This window comes from Conger conger, chromosome 10, assembly GCF_963514075.1.
Source record: "Conger conger chromosome 10, fConCon1.1, whole genome shotgun sequence".
Taxonomy (NCBI): Eukaryota; Metazoa; Chordata; class Actinopteri; order Anguilliformes; family Congridae; genus Conger; species Conger conger.
The window spans coordinates 49,406,619-49,427,424 of NC_083769.1; the positions used below are offsets into that span (position 1 = coordinate 49,406,619).

At 47.5% G+C, this 20,806-nt stretch overlaps 1 protein-coding gene across 2 annotated transcripts in view; it reads left to right on the forward strand.

Annotated features, from left to right (window-relative positions):
* LOC133139227 (coiled-coil domain-containing protein 50-like) overlaps positions 1-19,621 on the forward strand; it is a 20,979-nt gene extending 1,358 nt beyond the window's left edge. Inside the window, exons 3-10 of one of the 2 annotated variants that reach the window (XR_009709799.1) lie at positions 4,849-4,945; positions 9,493-9,590; positions 10,319-10,396; positions 11,587-11,712; positions 12,288-12,349; positions 14,307-14,401; positions 17,595-19,359; positions 19,417-19,621. Coding sequence is in view for 1 of the 2 variants with exons in the window: in XM_061258637.1 (XP_061114621.1) it covers positions 4,849-4,945; positions 9,493-9,590; positions 10,319-10,396; positions 11,587-11,712; positions 12,288-12,349; positions 14,307-14,401; positions 17,595-17,740 (702 nt within the window). In the remaining variant the exon portion in view is untranslated. Of the gene's footprint in view, positions 1-4,848; positions 4,946-9,492; positions 9,591-10,318; positions 10,397-11,586; positions 11,713-12,287; positions 12,350-14,306; positions 14,402-17,594; positions 19,387-19,416 lie in introns of those variants that run through there. The other variant, XM_061258637.1, reaches the window with a different exon arrangement.
* The last annotated feature ends 1,185 nt before the right edge of the window (positions 19,622-20,806 follow it).

Consider the following 20,806-nt stretch of genomic DNA (forward strand, 5'->3'; position numbering starts at 1 on the left):
TGTGTATGTATGTGTTTATGTCTGTTTGTTTGTGTGTCTCTGTCTGTGTGTGTGCACATGGTTGAGCAGATTAAACCATTGGCCTCCCTCCAGGACAGCGTTAGGCAGGAACTCAGACAGACGCCTTTATTACTGAGGCTGATTCAGTTCAGCAGCTCAGAGAGAAAGTGGGATGAAGAGCTGAGGCATAAAGAGCCCTGTGTGTCTGTGTGTGTGTGTGTGTGTGTGTGTGTGTGTGTCTGTGTGTCTGTGTGTGTGTGTGTGTGTGTGAGCGTGTGTATGTGTGTGAGTGTGTGTGTGAGCATGTGTGTATGTGAGTGTGTGTGTGTGTGAGTGTGTGTGTATGTGAGCGTGTGTGTGTATGTGAGTGTGTATGTGAGTGTGTGTGTGTGTGTGTGTGCAGCCTGGGGAACCCCAGGAATCTACTTCAGTGCCAGAATTGTGTTTACACACACACACACACACGCACTCACACACACACACTCACACACTTACACACTCACACTCACACACACACACACACACATACACACAGACACAGACACACTTGTGCATACCCACTTACACATATTTTCCTTTCCTCGTTCCTACATGTTTTTCATCCTTTAATTGGGGCCCTAAAGCTCTCTTAAAATACCCTGAAAAAGGCTTCTTTGTTTTCGGCTGGGCCCACCTGCGTTAACTGGGCGATCTGGGGGTGGGGGGTGGGGTGTAGTGTTGTGTGTGATGGAGGAGGGGTGTAGTGTTGTGTGTGATGGAGGAGGGGTGTAGTGTTGTGTGTGATGGGGGGGTGTAGTGTTGTGTGTGATGGGGGGGTGTAGTGTTGTGTGTGATGGAGGAGGGGTGTAGTGTTGTGTGTGATGGAGGAGGGGTGTAGTGTTGTGTGTGATGGGGGGTGTGGTGTTGTGTGTGATGGAGGAGGGGTGTAGTGTTGTGTGTGATGGAGGAGGGGTGTAGTGTTGTGTGTGATGGAGGAGGGGTGTAGTGTTGTGTGTGTGATGGAGGAGGGGTGTAGTGTTGTGTGTGATGGAGGAGGGGTGTAGTGTTGTGTGTGATGGAGGAGGGGGGTGTTTGTTGGGCTTCCAGAGAGGAGGTGGCAGTAGCATGGGGCATCAGCAGTCAGACACCTGCAGCAATGAGGATGTCAGAGAACAGGGAGCTGTAAACACAGGGTGTATCAGATTATTGTGTGTGTGTGTATGTGTGTGTGTGTGTATGTGTGCTCCAAAATACCCACACACACACACACACACACACACACACACACACACACTGGCCCTCACTCACTCTGTATTTTGGAGCTTTTTTCTGTTTAGTCTGAAATCTAGACGGTTGGTGAAAATAGCTGTTTTGACGTCGTCTCGCTGAATTGCTCTGGTCTTTAAAGAACCGCTCGACTCTGTTGACTCTGCTGTAGCCGGAGCTGGCCAGTTTTCCAGGTGGTTAGCAAAAGCTACAATCCAGACATGAAGGTTCAGCTCACTGCAAGCTCACATAATCTGCACAGAACCAGCTCAGACATCACTAGCCGCTTGTTCGTGCCTCTGCGTAGGTGGTCTTCTTTGTTGCCCTCAAACTTCGTTTCATGTTTTGCTGTGGAAATGGTGCTGGGGTTTGAGGCCGTAATCTTTCCTGGTTTGGCTGGTCGCTCAGTTGTCAGTAACAGGTGCTTTGCTGACACCTGCTGCACCAGTGGCTGTACTGCTACTGAATTTGGAGAGATCGGAAAGCAAATTTAGTGAATAAACCTGGAGCGCGCTAGCGCTGCGGGCTGCCAGGCTAGCCCAAGCGATCCGGTCGCAGACCGCGTGGTCCGTCTGCTCGCTGGAACCGCTCCTTAACAGGATCCGCCAGGATGAGTCTTCCTTGATCGCTTCAGCAATCGAGCTTACACACATACCGTCACTGTCATGATTTCACCATTCCTCATGACTGACTTCACCATTCCTATCATCCCAAACAAATAACGTTCGTGCCATTTGCACACAAACAAAACATCCTCTCTGTTGCCGGGCGGCATTCGTAATTCTGTGTGGAGAGTATAGGCGCCTCATTGGCTCATCACTGAGCCGTGTGTAACGCTCCGTACAGCAGGGTGGAATGTTGAGCTGAAGGGGGCGCTGTTGTGCAGTGAGACGGTTCAGCTGAAGAGGCGTAGGAAGGGGGGCGTAGGAGGATTGAGGATTGAGGTCAGTGTGCTACATTTAGGAGACCAAGCACAACGCTGTGACCTTGTTCTTCCTGCTCACATGTGCAGAAGGGCTGCTACGGACATAATGGCTCATTGTTAGTAATTAAGAGTAATTGTTCTTGAATTGGCATTAACTAATGTAGTCGTTAACATGAGATTAATTTTTCATCAGTTAATGCATTTGTTATTAACTAATGTATTTGTATATTAATATTTATGCATTAGCAAACCGAAGGATGAACTTATTGTATAATTAGTTAACCATTACATTACATTAATTGCATTAATGGCATTTGGCAGACGCTCTTATCCAGAGAGACGTACAACAAAGTGCATACCCATAACCAGGGATAAGTGCCCTGAAAGACCCTAGAGGGAAGTACAATTTCAACTGCTACCTGTACAACAAAGATAAGGACCAGGGCCTTTTTTTTTTTTTATGAACAAATAAACAAACAACAAAGCAAAAGTCACCAAACTTAACTATCCAAATACTGTTTACCTAGCCAACTAAAAATACCGATACACAAAGTAAATCACAAAGACAACAATTAAGGTTCACAGGGAGGTAGGGAGGGATGGGGAGAGGTGCTGCTTGAAGAGGTGCGTCTTCAGTTTGCGCTTGAAGGTGGGGAGAGATTCTACAGTCCTGACCTCAACGGGGAGTTCGTTCCACCACCGTGGAGCCAGAACAGACAGTAGTCGTGAGCATGAGGTGGAGGTTCGGAGAGGGGGAGGTGCCAAGCGGCCTGTGGAGGCTGAACGAAGAGGTCTGGCAGGGGTGTAGGGTCTGATGATTTTTTGTAGGTAAGCTGGGGAAGACCCCTTAACTGCTTGGAAGGGTAGCACCAATGTTTTGAATTTGATGCGAGCCATGACAGGCAGCCAGTGGAGGGAAGTAAGCAGGGGGGTGACGTGTGAGTATTTGGGAAGGTTTAAGACCAGACGAGCTGCTGTATTCTGGATAAGTTGGAGGGGTCTGATGGCGGATGCTGGGAGACCAGCCAAGAGGGAATTGCAGTAGTCCAGGCGGGACAGAACCATCGCTTGGACCAGGAGCTGGGTCGAGTAGGGGGTGAGAAAGGGATGGATTCTCCGTATGTTGTATAGGAAGAACCTGCAAGACCGGGTCACCGCCGCAATGTTCTCGGAGAGGAACAGTCTGCTGTCCATCACCACGCCGAGGTTCCTTGCACTGGGTGATGGCGTGAACTGACATTTTCATTTCAATATGAATTGGAAAAACATAATGTAGTTTTCTGTCATTTGGTCTGAAAAACAGTTGAACCTCTTGACCTGCATGCTTTTTATGCATTTAGCTGCTGCCACATGATTGGCTGATTAAATATTTGCATTAACAAGCTGGTGTACAGGTCTACCTAATAAAGTGCTCACTAAGTATATGTATATGTAGACCTACTTATTCATGCAATGATCTAATCAATCACGTGGCAGCAGTGCAATATATATCATCACGCAGATAGGGGGCGACATGGCTCAGCTAGTAAGAGCAGTCGTCTGGCAGTCGGAGGGTTGTCGGTTCGATCCCCCGCCCGGGCTGTGTCGAAGTGTCCCTGAGCAAGACACCTAACCCCCAAATGCTCCTGACGAGCTGGTCGGCACCTTGCATGGCAGCCAATTGCCGTCGGTGTGTGTGTGTGTGTGTGTGTGTGTGTGTGTGTGTGTGTGTGTGTGTGTGTGTGTGTGTGTGTGTGTGTGTGTGTGTGTGTGTGTGTGTGTGTGTGTGAATGAGAAGCATCAATTGTACACTGCTTTGGATAAAGGCGCTATATAAATGCCAACCATTTAGATACAGGTCAGGAGCTTCAGTTAATGTTCACATCAACCATCAGAATGGGGAAAAATGTGATCTAAGTGACATTGACCTTGACTTGACTTGACAAATGATTGTTGGTGGCAGACAGAGTGGTTTGTTTTAGTTTCTCAGAAACTGCTGATTTCCTGTGATTTTCACGCACACTAGTCTCTAGAGTTTGCAGAGAATGGTGCAAGAAACTGAAAACATCCAGTGAGCAGCAGTTCTGCCAGGAAGAAGCCTTGTTAATGAGAGATGTGAGAGGAAAAGGGCCAGACTGGTCAAAGCTGACAGGAAGGAGTGACAGTCATGCAAATAACTGCGCAACTGTGGCATGCAGAAGAGCTTCTCTGAACTCACCACGCATCATAACTCTTAAGTGGACAGGCTACAGCAGTCGAAGCCTTAATACGTCAGGAAAATAAGTCTAAAATACCTAATAAAGGGCTCACTGAGTGTATACACATACAGTCATATTAAGATACTGAAAAGATACTAAACAGATGGCTATCCCAGGTACACTAAAATCTCATCTGGTTGCTGGATTAGTTGGAATTATTATACTGTGAATACAAAACTCATAATCTGTGTGAATCTGTCTGTGAATGTGCGATTGAAGGGAGACTGGTGAATTTAATCTGTCAGTATTTTCTCAATTTTTAAAGAGGAAAAACAAAAAATAAGTTTTACTGCCAATGGAGAAATCCTGTGGTTTTGGGCTTGCTTTCGCCTGAAATTTTATGTGCCAAGAAAAAGAAAAATTGCTATGCATAACTGTCCAAGCCACAAAGTGTCAGCACATTGGTGATGACAGGCAGATGTTATTTCCCCCCCATCACAGGAAGTGGCCAAACGAATACAGGAAGAGGAAGTGAGGGGCACCGCAGAGCTGGAGAGTGGTTGCCATGGGAAATTCACCAGATTCCCACTCAGTGAAGGTACCGTTGACACTTTAGTTTATGGCGGTGAATTTCACTGCGGTGCTTTTTTCAAAGGGGCTAAATCATCTTTAGTAGACGTTGGGCCTCATTTATCAAACATGACCCCGAACGGCTTTGAACATAAATCTTTCGTAAGTGCATCGACACAAACAACGTTGGATTTATCAGAGTTTTCATCTCTCATCAGTCTTCATAGGATCCGAGTGGATTTCAGGAGTGCTCTCAGCTGGTAATAAGTTAGTAAGTTTAATATTAGAATTGTTCATATCATATAAAAATCGTGGCTGAATTCAACATTAACACGGGTGATCCCTCATTCAGGTAGTCCTGGTTAATGAATGCTTAATTGGAGTTGAATATGAATTCCATAAAACACATAAACAAACTTTGCTATGAATAGGGCGTAGAAGTCATAGCTTAGGCCATTGTGGCTATGGCTGACCTCTTATAATACCTTCACATGTGTTGGTTTATGAGGAGAGTGGTGCATGGCTTGGACCCAGCCGGTTTGAGGCTCACGGGTCAGTTCCTCCTGAGTCTGTGACACGCTGGAGCCCAGAACACCCTGGAGCCCAGAACACGCTGGAGCTCAGAACACGCTGGAGCCCAGAACACGCTGGAGCTCAGAACACGCTGGAGCCCAGAACACCCTGGAGCCCAGAACATGCTGGAGCCCAGAACACCCTGGAGCCCAGAACACGCTGGAGCCCAGAACATGCTGGAGCCCAGAACACGCTGGAGCCCAGAACACGCTGGAGCCCAGAACACCCTGGAGCCCAGAACATGCTGGAGCCCAGAACACGCTGGAGCCCACAACACCCTGGAGCCCAGAACACCCTGGAGCCCAGAACACGCTGGAGCCCAGAACACCCTGGAGCCCAGAACACCCTGGAGCCCAGAACACCCTGGAGCCCAGAACACCCTGGAGCCCAGAACACCCTGGAGCCCAGAACATGCTGGAGCCCAGAACACGCTGGAGCCCAGAACACACTGGGGCCAGAGCTCAGAAGATCCATTCGCCAGTCCTGTCAAATTCAGGGCTGTGAAAAAACATCGCTGTGGTCCTCCGGGGTAATTCCAGACAGACTTCTCTCCTGCTGGTTCGTGGGCTGGGACTTCCTTCTTTGCCTCCAGTTTAATGTCAAACCATTTTGGTTTTGCCTGTTACATGGTTACATTTTTTAGCAGCACTCCAGTCTCTGCTTCAGAGATGTTTTTTTCTTTTGTTTCTCTGTTATCTCTAAGTTAAATGGTAAATGGTTGGCATTTATATAGCGCCTTTATCCAAAGCGCTGTACAATTGATGCTTCTCATTCACCCATTCATACACACACTCACACACTCACACACACTCACGCACACACACACACACACACACTCACACACACTCACACACACAGCGATTGGCTGCCAGGCAAGGCACCGACAGCCCAGGCGGGGGATCGAACCGGAAACCATCCGACTGCCAGAAGACTGCTCTTACTGCCTGAGCCAATGAGACGACTGCTCTTATTGCCTGAGCCAATGAGAGACGACTGCTCTTACTGCCTGAGCCAATGAGACGACTGCTCTTACTGCCTGAGCCAATGAGACGACTGCTCTTACTGCCTGAGCCAATGAGACGACTGCTCTTACTGCCTGAGCCAATGAGACGACTGCTCTTACTGCCTGAGCCATGTCGCCCAGTTGCCATCCATCCATCCATCCATCCATCATCACCCGCTTATCCGGAGTTGGGTCGCGGGGGCAGTAGGCAAAGCCGGGTATTCCAGGCGTCCCTCTCCCCAATGTTCCTTAACCACTATGCTACAGGGTCATGTACCTTAACCACTACCCTACAGGCCGTCCATGAATACACAGATGAGAAACTGAGTGCAGGGGTCCAGTTGTGTACTCTGTTAGTCTTCTTCTGTGGTTATGCAACTGCAAAACGTCAGAGAAAGCTGTGTGCCTGAAGATTGCCTCACATTCTGCCTTCACTAGAGACGCATGAACGCTCGTAAACATGTCTTCAGTAGCTATAAATCAGGCCTTACATTTCGCTGGAAGTTTCTCAGAACAGGTGATCAGTTTCAGCCCATTTCTGCTATCTCTCTTACCGTTGCGTGTTGGCGAGTGAACTGACCTTCCAGGACAAAAGAGAGGAATGTTTGTGTCTTTTCAGCTTTTTCCAAGAGCAGCGTTCCAGGAAAAGGTGTGCAGAAGAAGAAAAGAGAACACATTTGAAAGAAAACATTGTAGAGAAGAAAAAAAAAAAAAAGAAAAGGTTGTTTTGTGCAATCGACGTTGTGGGTGTATTTAAAGGCTGTGTGAGAACAGGGCTCTGTGTCAGGGTGTCACGCACTTTATCGTGACCTCTCACCCAAACTCCCAAACTCTCAAACTCCCAAACTCTCAAACTCCCTAACTCCCTAACTCCCGGTGCATGTCTGTGTCTAACACCATTCAGCCTGATCACGTACACCAAGATCTTAACTCCAGCGTGTAACCTGCTGTCAATGAAACTGGAAAACGCTTTTCAGCAGGAGAAGGTTGAGAGATCAATTGTACAGCGCTTTGGATAAAGGCGCTCTATAAATGCCAACCATTTACCATTTACAATTGGGAACAGCAGGCCTCCAAGATTGAAACCCCTGGTATACTAGATTACATGACATGGCATGACATTATTGGCATTTGGCAGACGCTCTTATCCAGAGCGACGTACAGTTGATTAGACTAAGCAGGGGACAATCCTCCCCTGGAGCAATGCAGGGTTAAGGGCCTTGCGCAAGGGCCCAACGGCTGTGCGGATCTTATTGTGGCTACACCGGGGATCAAACCACCGACCTTGCAGGTCCCAGTCATGTTCCTTAACCACTATGCTACAGGGTCATGTACCTTAACCACTACGCTACAGGGTCATGTACCTTAACCACTAAGCTACAGGGTCATGTACCTTAACCACTACCCTACAGGGCTTAACCACAACGCTACAGGGTCATGTACCTTAACCACTATGCTACAGGGTCATGTACCTTAACCACTACGCTACAGGCCGTCCATAAATACACAGATGAGAAACTGAGTGCAGGGGTCCAGTTGTGTACTCTGTTAGTCTTCTTCTGTGGTTATGCAACTGCAAAACGTCAGAGAAAGCTGTGTGCCTGAAGATTGCCTCACATTCTGCCTTGAATTTGAATTTGAATTTATTTGTTTATAATGTCGTGGACAGTCCCCATTAATTAACTGTAAACAGTAAATGGAGCAGCTTTAGCCTACATGACTAATTTCCAGCTGTAGTCCCCGGCCAGTTGACAATAACATTAACATTAACATTAGTTAAAAAAATAATAAAATTACAGTTGCAGCAAGCACAAACAAATGGAGCAAGACATATAAACATATCAAGCACAATTGGAGCAAGCACAAACATGCGGGGAGACAAGACATGCAAGCACAAATGGCAGCACTAGAGACACGTGAACGCTCGTAAACATAGCTATAAATTAGGCCTTACATTTCGCTGGAAGTTTCTCAGAACAGGTGATCAGTTTCAGCCAATTTCTGCTATCTCTCTGACCGTTGCGTGTTGAACTGACCTTCCAGGACAAAAGAGAGGAATGTTTGTGCCTTTTCAGCTTTTTCCAAGAGCAGCGTTCCAGGACAAGGTGTGCAGAAGAAGAAAAGAGAACACATTTGAAAGAAAACATTGTAGAGAAGAAAAAAAAAAAAAAAAAAAGGTTGTTTTGTGCAATCGACGTTGTGGGTGTATTTAAAGGGTGTGTGAGAACAGGGCTCTGTGCCAGGGTGTCATGCACTTTATCGTGACCTCTCACCCAAAGTCCCAAACTCCCAAAGTCCCAAACTCCCATCCGCAGTGCACGTCTGTGTCTAACCCCATTCAGCCTGATCACGTACACCAAGATCTTAACTCTGCCTGCTGTCACTGAAACTGGAAAACGCTTTTCAGCAGGAGAAGGTTGAGAGATTTCAGGAGTTTGATTCCGATTTTTTTTTAGCTGGATGCTAATCTATGGCTGTGTGTTTTATATTACATTTCTGTGTTAATGTGCTTCTGTCTGTCTCTCTGTCCGTCTGTCTGTCTGTTATCCTCGGATCTCTTCGTCAGCTTGTCTCTCTCTGTATTTCTTCTATCTCTTGACACCATACTTCCCTCTAGGGCTTTCAGCACACTTGTCCCCCCCCCACACTTGAGTCGATGTTTGTCGTGTTGTTACTGATTTATTTTACCACCCTGGTTCCCATGAGAGCCCTGTGCTGACTGCGTCACTGCGTTTGTAAAGCATATCTCTTTGATCTCAGCACTGGGGTCAGAGACCCGGAAGCCAGCTGGGAGCTGACGTTCTGGTTTCTCACGACCTGTTTTCTTAACCATGGTTTCCGCACAAGGTGTGGTGTCCAAATGGAGATTTCTGCTCTGTCCGGGTTTTTTTATTTTATTTTATTTTTTTACATTGAATTTCTTTGTTAATTTTGTACTTAATCTGTCCTTCCCTGACCAGGACTCTTAATAACATTAGATTTCTTCTGCTCTCTTATAGGGGCGGTGTTAGAGCTGGGATCACTGCAACAGGTTCTCCTGGACCATGAGCTGGCCTGGAGACTACAGGAAGCGGAGAGAGACAGGAACTTACACAGAGTGAGACAGGAACCTACTCAGAGTGAGACAGGAACTTACTCAGAGTGAGACAGGAACTTACTCAGAGTGAGACAGGAACTTACACAGAGTGAGACAGGAACTTACTCAGAGTGAGACAGGAACTTATACACAGTGTCTGCAGGTATTTGCTCCAACCATGCGCTACACCGCCTGATTTCAATAGTTATTCTAAATGACTGCGAAATGACTAAAATGTACATTTTACCGACTTGGTCCAGGAAGTGATGTCATGAGTGAGGTCTGGTTTGTGGTCTGTACCTGCAGACACTGTGGCCTGTACCTGCAGACACTGTGGACTGTACCTGCAGACACTGGGCTGTACCTGCAGACGCTGTGGGCTGTACCTGCAGACACTGTGGCCTGTACCTGCAGACACTGTGGGCTGTACCTGCAGACACTGTGGCCTGTACCTGCAGACACTTTGGGCTGTACCTGCAGACACTGTGGCCTGTACCTGCAGACACTGTGGCCTGTACCTGCAGACACTGTGGTCTGTACCTGCAGACACTATGGGCTGTACCTGCAGACACTGTGGGCTGTACCTGCAGACACTGTGGGCTGTACCTGCAGACACTGTGGCCTGTACCTGCAGACACTGTGGGCTGTACCTGCAGACACTGTGGGCTGTACCTGCAGACTCTGGCCTGCAGGATGTGGAGCAGCACTGCCCGGCTGGGCTCGCCTCTAATCTTCTTCTGTGGTTTCAGGTGTCCCATTCCCCGCCCCTCCCACCAAGCTCCGCCCCCGAGGGAGACTCCCGAGTGGCCCAGGTGGCCCAGGACGAGGTGAGGGGAAAAATATACACCTGTGGGTTTAACACGAATATACACCTGTGGGTATAACACGAATATACACCTGTGGGTTTAACACGAATATACACCTGTGGGTTTAACACGAATATACACCTGTGGGTTTAACACGAATATACACCTGTGGGTTTAACACGAATATACACCTGTGGGTTTAACACGAATATACACCTGTGGGTATAACACGAATATACACCTGTGGGTATAACACGAATATACACCTGTGGGTATAACACGAATATACACCTGTGGGTATAACACGAATATACACCTGTGGGTATAACACGAATATACACCTGTGGGTTTAACACGAATATACACCTGTGGGTATAACACGAATATACACCTGTGGGTATAACACGAATATACACCTGTGGGTAGAACACGAATATACACCTGTGGGTTTAACACGAATATACACCTGTGGGTATAACACGAATATACACCTGTGGGTATAACACGAATATACACCTGTGGGTATAACACGAATATACACCTGTGGGTTTAACACGAATATACACCTGTGGGTATAACACGAATATACACCTGTGGGTTTAACACAAATATACACCTGTGGGTATAACACGAATATACACCTGTGGGTATAACACGAATATACACCTGTGGGTTTAACACGAATAAACACCTGTGGGTATAACACGAATATACACCTGTGGGTATAACACGAATATACACCTGTGGGTATAACACGAATATACACCTGTGGGTATAAGAACTATACACATGTGGGTATAACACAAATATACACCTGTGGGTATAACACAAATATACACCTGTGGGTATAAGAACTATACACCTGTGGGTATAACACAAATATACACCTGTGGATATAAGAACTATACACCTGTGGGTATAACACAAATATACACCTGTGGGTATAAGAACTATACACCTGTGGGTGTATAAAAGTATACTCCTATGGGTATAGCAAAAACTAGCAACACAGCTGTTAGGCCTTTGAGCAAAGCCCTTAACCCCATATTGCTCCAAGGGGATTGGCCCCCTGCATAGTCTAATCAGCTGTAAATCATTTCGGATTCAAAAAGCATCAGCTAAATAAGTCTTTAGTAATGAGATGTTCTCTCTCTCTTTCTCTCCCCCTCTCCTTCTCCCTCTCTCTCTCTCTCTCTCTCTCTCTCTCTCAGGAGATCGCCCGCTTCATGCAGAGGCAGGAAATGAAGACCAAGAGGAGGTCATGTGACATGGAGGGTCAGGGGTCACAGCAGGAGCGCTGGGAAGCAGGAGAGAGGAGGGCATCTCAGGAACTAAAGGTACGGTCCTCTCCCAGACAGGTCATCTGACAGACCGGTGGTCATCTCCCAGACTGGGGAAATGGTCATCTCACAGACCGGTCATCTCCCATCTTGCAGTGTGGAGTGCGGCCATCTTGCAGTCCAGCGTTGTGCTGTTGTTGTAAGCACCTCCAGTATGCTGCTGTTTGTAAATATTGGGTCTGCTTTGAGTTTTTACAAATATCTTATGTTAAATATTTGTTTCACTTTAATGAGGTCATGGAAACTGCGTCTGCCTACTGAGGGAGTGTCGTCTCATCCGGGGCGGGGGGGGGAGGGGATGGGAGGGGATGGGAGGGGATGGGAGGGGATGGGAGGGGAGGGGATGGGAGGGGAGGGGATGGGTCGAGCATGTCCACTTCTTTTTTTATGACTTTACACGCTGGTGATTACACGCACTTTAATAATGAATCATTTGGGATTAATGTGTGCTTGCTGTAATCATTATTAGTGCACGTTTCCGTAGGACTTTATATTAGGGAGTGGGCATAGCCTGTGCTAGGATGTGATTGGATGGTGGCTGTGATGTAATCAGGCACTGGGCGTGTCTCTAGGTGCAGGTGCTGAGGGAGGAGCCACCCTCACCCAGCCAGGAGAGAACCCAACCGTCCAATCAGTGAGTCACACACACACACACACACACACACACTCTCACACAAACACTCAAACACACACACCACCAAACACTCTCACACACACACACACACACACACACTCTCACACAAACACACACACATACACACACACACTCTCACACACACATACACACACACACTCTCACACAAACACACACACACACACACTCTCACACACACATACACACACACTCACACACACACTCTCACACAAACACTCAAGCACACACACCCACACACACACAGCCCAATCAGTGAGTTACACACACACCCACACACACACAGCCCAATCAGTGAGTCACACACACACACACACACACAGCCCAATCAGTGAGTTACACACACACACACACACACACACACTCTCACACACACACACACACACACACACACACTCTCACACACACACTCACACACACACACACACAGCCCAATCAGTAAGTCACGCAAACACACACACCACCAAACACTCACACACACACACACACACACACACACTCTCACACAAACACACACACATACACACACACACTCTCACACACATACACACACACACTCTCACACAAACACACACACACACTCTCACACACACATACACACACACTCTCACACACACATACACACACACACTCACACACACACTCTCACACAAACACTCAAACACACACACCCACACACACACAGCCCAATCAGTGAGTTACACACAAACACTCACACACACACACACACCACCAAACACTCTTTCACACACACACACACACACACACACACTCTCACACACACACTCACACACAGCCCAATCAGTGAGTCATACACACACACACACACACACACACAGCCCAATCAGTGAGTTACACACACACACACAAACACACACACACACACACACACTCTCACACACACACACACACACACACGCACACACACACACTCTCACACACACACTCACACACACACACACACACAGCCCAATCAGTGAGTCACGCAAACACACACACCACGCAAACACTCACACACACACACACACACACACACACACACACTCTCACACAAACACTCAAACACACACACACACACTCACACAAACACTCAAACACACACACCACCAAACACTCACACACACACACACACACACACACACTCTCACACAAACACTCAAACACACACACACACACTCACACAAACACTCAAACACACACACCACCAAACACTCACACACACACACACACACACTCTCTCACACAAACACTCAAACCCACACCCCACCAAACACTCACACACACACTCTCACACAAACACTCAAACACACACACCACCAAACACTCACACACACACACACACTCACACAAACACTCAAACACACACACACACACACACACTCACACACACACACAAACACTCAAACACACACCACCAAACACCTCACACTCACACACACACACACACACTCACACAAACACTCAAACACACACACCACCAAACACACACACGAACACTCAAACACACACAGCACCAAACACACACTCACACACACACAAACACTCAAACACACACACCACCAAACACACACACACACACACACACACTCACACACGCAAAAACAATAAAAATATAAAACAATAAAACAAGCTTGTCATTACCCAAATATTATCTGGAATTTGGTGACTGGACAGGAAAAAGATCACTCACACGCATGCTCACACATTCTTGAACTATGACAGATCTTCAGTTGGTCATATTATACTTTGAAGCTTAAGTCTAAACAGGAAACCAAGTCAAAGTATCGCCCAGATGGGAGGGACCTTTATGGGAAGGTTACTCACTGTGTAATTTTTATTTAAAACTCCCACTCTCTAAGACAGTGGTCTGGTTGGTGAGGTCATTTGGTGAAAAGTGTTGGGCAGTGTGTTGTGACCACACGCTCTGATGTCATTGCAGTCGACGGCAGCCAATCAGGAACATCGCAGAGGAGCTGGATCCAACCTTCAAGGCCCGGCGCAAGGACATCGGCCAATCAGGGCTGAGCTGCTCCGGTAGAGAGGAGGGGGGGGGGGGACTCCATTATTTATTTTACCCCTCCATTTTAAAACATTACATTGCATTTTATTCCGCTGACACTTTTGACCAAAGCAACTTCCGATATCCCTATCCCTCTTGTCTAACCCAAAAAACTAAAAAAAACAAAAATATTGCAACTTATGATGACTATGTTCAGAACAACACTTCATGTGTATTTTACTAGTTATGGATGTGATGGTTTTACTTGTGGAAGAACCTATGCACTTGTAAGTCGCTTTGGATTAAAAGCGTCTGTCAAATGACTAAAATGTAAACGTAAAAAAACATACGAAGCAGTGCATATCAAGGGCATTAAAGCAAACAGGTCAGATAAGATACAGTTCACATCGGACCAGTTGTACAGCCATGAACCTTAAGTCAAGAACACATGGTGAGCACATTACGTTACATTACATTACATGGCATTTAGCAGACGCTCTTATCCGGAGCGACGTACAACGAAGTGCAAATCAAACACAAGTAGGAGTGCTAAGAGGACCTGAGAGGACAGTACAGTTCCGAGTCCTAGTGTGAACATACAGATAATCAGATAACCCTTGAAGAGTACAATCAACTTTCAAACTAGCATACCACAGTTGGCAGCTAGAATACCCTGAATACAACAATATAACAGCCAATAAAAAACAACAATATCTATACAAGTAACAATAGCTATACAATCTATGCATAAGTGCCATTACAGTCTAAGGCTAATCACGGTGATTGTGAGTTGGAGAGGGAAAGGTGTAGCCTGAAGAGATGAGTCTTCAGTCTGCGCTTGAAGGAGGTCAGAGACTCTGCCATTCTGACATCCACCGGGAGGTCATTCCACCACCGTGGGACCAGGACAGACAGCAGTCGTGAGCGTGAAGTGCAGGTGTGGCGAGGGGGAGGCGCCAGACGGCACAAAGTGGCAGAACGGAGGGGTCTTGTTGGTGTATAGGTCAGCAGGGGGGTGACGTGAATGTCTGGGAACATTGAATACCAGACGGGCTACAGCATTCTGGATCAGTTGTAGGGGTCTGATGGCAGATGCTGGAAGGCCAGCCAGCAGAGAATTGCAATAGTTCAGGCGGGACAGGACCATTGCTTGAACAAGGAGCTGAGTGGAGTAGGTGGTGAGAAAGGGTCGGATTCTCCGGATGTTGTACAGGAAGAACCTGCACGCCCGGGTCACCGTAGCGATGTTCTCGGAGAAGGACAGCCTGTTGTCCATCACCACTCCAAGGTTTCTTGCACTAGGGGATGAGGTCATTGTGGTATCCCCTAGTGAGATGGAAAAATCAGAGAAGGGAGAGGTTAGAGCAGGGATGAAGATTACCTCCGTCTTACCTGGGTTGAGCTTTAGATGGTGGTTGCCCATCCAGCTCTGGATGTCTCTCAGGCAGGTGGAGATACGGGTAGGAGATAAGGAGAAAGAGTTGGGTGTCATCGGCATAACAATGATATGAGATGCCATGAGCAGAGATAACAGGGGCTAGGGATCTCGTGTAGATGGAGAAGAGGAGGGGTCCGAGGACTGAGCCCTGGGGGACTCCTGTAACAAGGGGGCGAGGGGTTGACACTCCTCCAGCCCAGGATACCTGGGAGGACCGGCCAGAGAGATAAGACTTAATCCACTCTAAGGCTGTGCCACAGATCCCTGTAGATGCCAGGGAGGCTAAGAGGATGGAATGGTTGACTGTGTCGAACGCTGCAGAGATGTCAGGAAGGATCAGGACAGAGGAGAGAGAGGTTGCTCGTGTAGCTTGAAGGGACTCATTGACGGAGAGGAGTGCGGTCTCCGTCGAGTGGCCAGGTCTGAAGCCGGGCTGGTGGGGGTCCAGCAGGTTATTCTGTGAGAGGAAGGAAGAGAGTTGGTTGGAGGCAGCTCGTTCAATGGATTTGGATAGAAAAGGAAGGAGAGATGGTAGTTTTGAATGCAGGAGGGGTCTAGAGTGGGTTTTTTTAGGAGTGGGGTGATGTAGGCCCTCTTGAATGATGAGGGAAAGCAGCCAGAGGACAGAGAGGAGTTAACAAGGGAGGTGACAAACGGGAGGATGTCAGGCGTGATTGCCTGAAAGAGGTTTGAGGGGATGGGGTCCAGGGCAGTGAGAGAGCAGGAGGTGAGACACATCAGCATCTGTAAGGGCACAGAAAGAGGAGAAACAAGGGGCAGACATGGAATGGGAGGCAGGCATAGAAGTGGTGGTGGTCGTGAAGGTGCTGTGGATATCTGCAACCTTCTTGTCAAAAAATACCGCAAAGTCATCAGCAGTGAGCGAGGACTGAGATGGTGGGGGAGGTGTGCTGAGGAGAGAGGAGAAAATGGAGAACAGTTGACGGGGGTTAGAAGTGGAATTCTGGATTTTTGTTTGGAAGTCATTTCTTTTGGCAGTGGTGATAGCGGAGGAGAATTCCGCCAGGAGAGACTGGTAGGAAGACAGGTCCGATGGGTCTTTTGATTTCCTCCACTTCCTCTCAGCTGCACGTAGGCTGGGCCTGGAGGAACGTAGAAGGTCAGAAACCCATGGGCTGGGAGGGGAGGATCGAGCAGGCCGGGAGACAAGAGGACAGAGAGAGTCAAGGGCTGAGGAGAGAGAGGAAAGCAACGCGGAAGATGCGGAATCAGTGGGTAGTTTGGAGAAGGATTCAAGAGGAGGGAGGGAAGCGGTGACTCTGGGGGCAAGGGAAGAGGGTGATAGAGAGCGGAGGTTACATCGGACAGAAACAGTGGGGGTGAGAGAAGGGGAGGGAGGCAGAGGGGCTAGGGGGATGGAGAAGGAAATGAAGTGGTGATCGGACTTGTGTAAAGGGGTAACAGTGGGGTTAGAAGAGGAGCAGTTCCTCAGAAAGATCAGGTCGAGAAGGTTTCCAGCCTTGTGAGTGATGCAGAGAGAGGTCAAAGGAGTGAGGTAGTGGTAAGAAGGCAGCAGACTGGGAGGCTTCCAGGTGGATGTTGAAATCTCCCAGTAGACCAAGTCTGCATGGAATTATGTCAGTAACTACAGTACCAAGATAAATACAAATACGACAGCAACAGTCATAGATAAAACTACAGCTAGGGGCAGAACAAGGTACACCTGCAGTACCCAAACAGGTCTTCTGTAAAAGCAGCAACTTATTATTTTTCCGGGCAAATATAATTTTCTTTTTTATTTTAATAAAAAAATTTTCTCCTCTCCACAGATCTCTGCCAGGCCCCTTCCACTCCTGGCCGCGGTTTCCATGACTACACGGAGGAGCCCCTGTTCATCCCGCCCACCAAGCGGCAGAGTGGCCAATCAGGACACGGCAAAGCCAAGGAGAAGAAGGAGAGTTGCAAGCAGCAGTGACCACGCCCTGTTGCCCCCGCCCCCTACAGGTGTGCCCCACACCGCCCCCTACAGGTGTGCCCCACACCGCCCCCTACAGGTGTGTCCCACACTGCCCCCTACAGGTGTGTCCCACACTGCCCCCTACAGGTGTGTCCCACACTGCCCCCTACAGGTGTGTCACACACCGCCCCCTACAGGTGTGTCACACACTGCCCCCTACAGGTCTGCCGCACACCGCCCCCTACAGGTGTGTCCCACACTGCCCCCTACAGGTGAACAGGGGGCCTGGGAATGGACTCACTGGACTCATTGTAAGCGAGCAAAACTGTATTTGTACAGCACTTTTCATATGGAACTGCAACCCAGCGTGCTGTGTACACAGAGATCAAAAACAGAAATACTACAAAGACAATAATAAGTAGTTAAAACGGAAAGATTAAAATTCTAATAAAAGTGCTCTGCTCGTAGTCCAGCCCTCATTTTAATGAGGTCCAGTCCCAGACCGGACACCTGAGGCAGGTCTGTCCCCCCTCACTGTGACGCACCTGAGGTAAAAGCCATGCTGAGAAGATGGGTCTTAAGATTTCTGATTGGGGCAGGCTGGCTGTTCCAAAGGCTAGCGCCTTAATAACCCGACGCTGCCGCACTGTGATTTTTTAGTTCTGGCCTCCGGGACGATAAACGACCAGCACCAGAGAATGTGACTGGCACATACCTAAACAGCGTCTCAGAAAAGTAGAGCGGTGCTTAGTCACTCAATCAAAAAAAAAAACCAAACAAACAAACAAACTCAAAACCGTTGCCGTGGCCCACTGCATCGTGGGATTCCTCCCGTTACAGCTGAGCCTGTTTGTTTTCAACTTGGTTTCGCGTTTCACAAACAGTTGTCGGGGAGATAAACGTGCACTACTCCATTATGTATGAATCATCGAAAGCAGTGGCGCACTATATCTGACCTTCCCCATTGGTATCGGTGAGTCAGCGGTTATATGACACGGAGTCGAGTTCCTGCTGATGATTTAAATGTTTGTGATTTAAGTAAAATACTGGAATGCCTGCGGTTTAAGGATACGCCCGTGTAAGCCCCCGTTAGCACGTTAGCAGTGTGATTAGTGACTCATGAGAAATGATCGTGATGAAATAAAACACTGGGATGCCTGTGGGTTCATGATACGCTCGTGTAAGCCCCCGTCAGCAGTGTGATTAGTGACTCATGAGAAATGTTCGTGATTTAAGTAAAACACGAATGACTGTGAGTTTATGATACGCTTGTGTAAGCCCCCGTTAGCCTGTCAGCAGTCTGATTAGTGACTAATGTGAAATGATCGTGATTTTAATAAAACCCTGTAATGCCTGCGGGTTTTTGCTACGCTGGTGTACTGTATGCCAGGTGTTCTCGGGGCTGTGATTCCGGTTGAAGTCCTGAGAACAGCCAGTGAGTACCTGTGGGGAAATATAATTGTGTTCACCTGAATCATGACTAATAGTGTTACACCTAACCTTCCCAGCCCATCACCAGTGCTACCACTCACACACACAATGCTTCTCACACTAATACACAGATATATTCACACATACACAGTCACACTCTCACATACACACAAACACTTTCACTTTCAAGTTTAAACAGGTCCTAGGTGGGACCATTATGTGGGAAGGTTACTTACTGTTCCAAAATCCTGTCAGCCTCCTAGGTGGGACCATTATGTGGGAAGGTTACTTACTGTTCCAAAATCCTGTCAGCCTGTAGCGTAGTGGTTAAGGTACATGACTGGGACACGCAAGGTCGGTGATTCAATCCACAATAAGATCCGCACAGCCATTGGGCCCTTGAGCAAGGCCCTTAACCCTGCATTGCTCCAGGGGAGGACTGTCTCCTGCTTAGTCTAATCAACTGTATGTCGCTCTGGATAAGAGAGTCTGCCAAATGCCAATAATGTAATGTCTGCACCATTATGAAAAATCCTGTACCTTACATACAGATTTCACCTTTTAAAGTGATTCAGATAACAGCAAATGTAACTGATTCGTTTTTGGCACACAAATACTCTTGTCACACATGCACACACTCATACATGCAGATACACACATTCACTCATGCACAGTCACACACACACACACACACACACACACACACACACGCGCATGCATGCAGACACACACTCCTACACACACGGATACGTGTGCACACACACAAACATACGCACAGACATACCTGGACGCACACGCACAGACACATGCACACACATTTTGCTTCTAAATGATGCACAATTTTTTTTTATAAACGCTGAAAATAAACATAGCCTTAATTGGAATGTGTGGCATTTATACACCTGCCCCCTCTCTGACTCTCTGACAATCGTATTTAACATAATGCTAATAATCAACTGGGGACTCACTGCTGTGTTCGAAACTCCAGGAATTTTTGTTTTGGGGGAGGGGGTTTGGTAATGATGACTCCTGTTTCCTGAGTACAAAAGATTATGGTTAATGCAAATGACTGGGACACGCAAGGTCGGTGGTTCTAATCCCGGTGTAGCTACAATAAGATCCACACAGCCGTTGGGCCCTCGAGCAAGGCCCCTTAACCCTGCATTGCTCCAGGGGAGGATTGTCTCCTGCTTAGTCTAATCAACTGTACGTCGCTCTGGATAAGAGCGTCTACCAAATGTCAATAATGTAATGTAACACATTTTTGCAATAAAATCTTTTCTTTTTAAAATCTCAGTTTAACGATGTTGATTGTTGATCTGTATAAAAATGAACTGTTTCAATGCAAGCCTTTTGTGAGACTGTAGAGCGTGAGTGTGAGTGAGTGAGTGTGTGTGTGCACACGCATTTTTGGGGTCACGCGAAGACCGCTGTGACCTTAAGTGGCACCCTTGCGTTCAGATTTGATTGTGTATCGCGTGTTTTCACACAGACACTGCATGAATATAAAGAGATTGTTGTTCACGGGATGAATTCAGCCGGCGGTTTTTTTCAGTTTCAGAATGCCGGTAAGGAAGGGATCCTTTGTTCAGAATAATGCAGCTTTTATTTGATGAACAGGAACCGTGAGATCCCCAGAGGCAGTCGCCATCA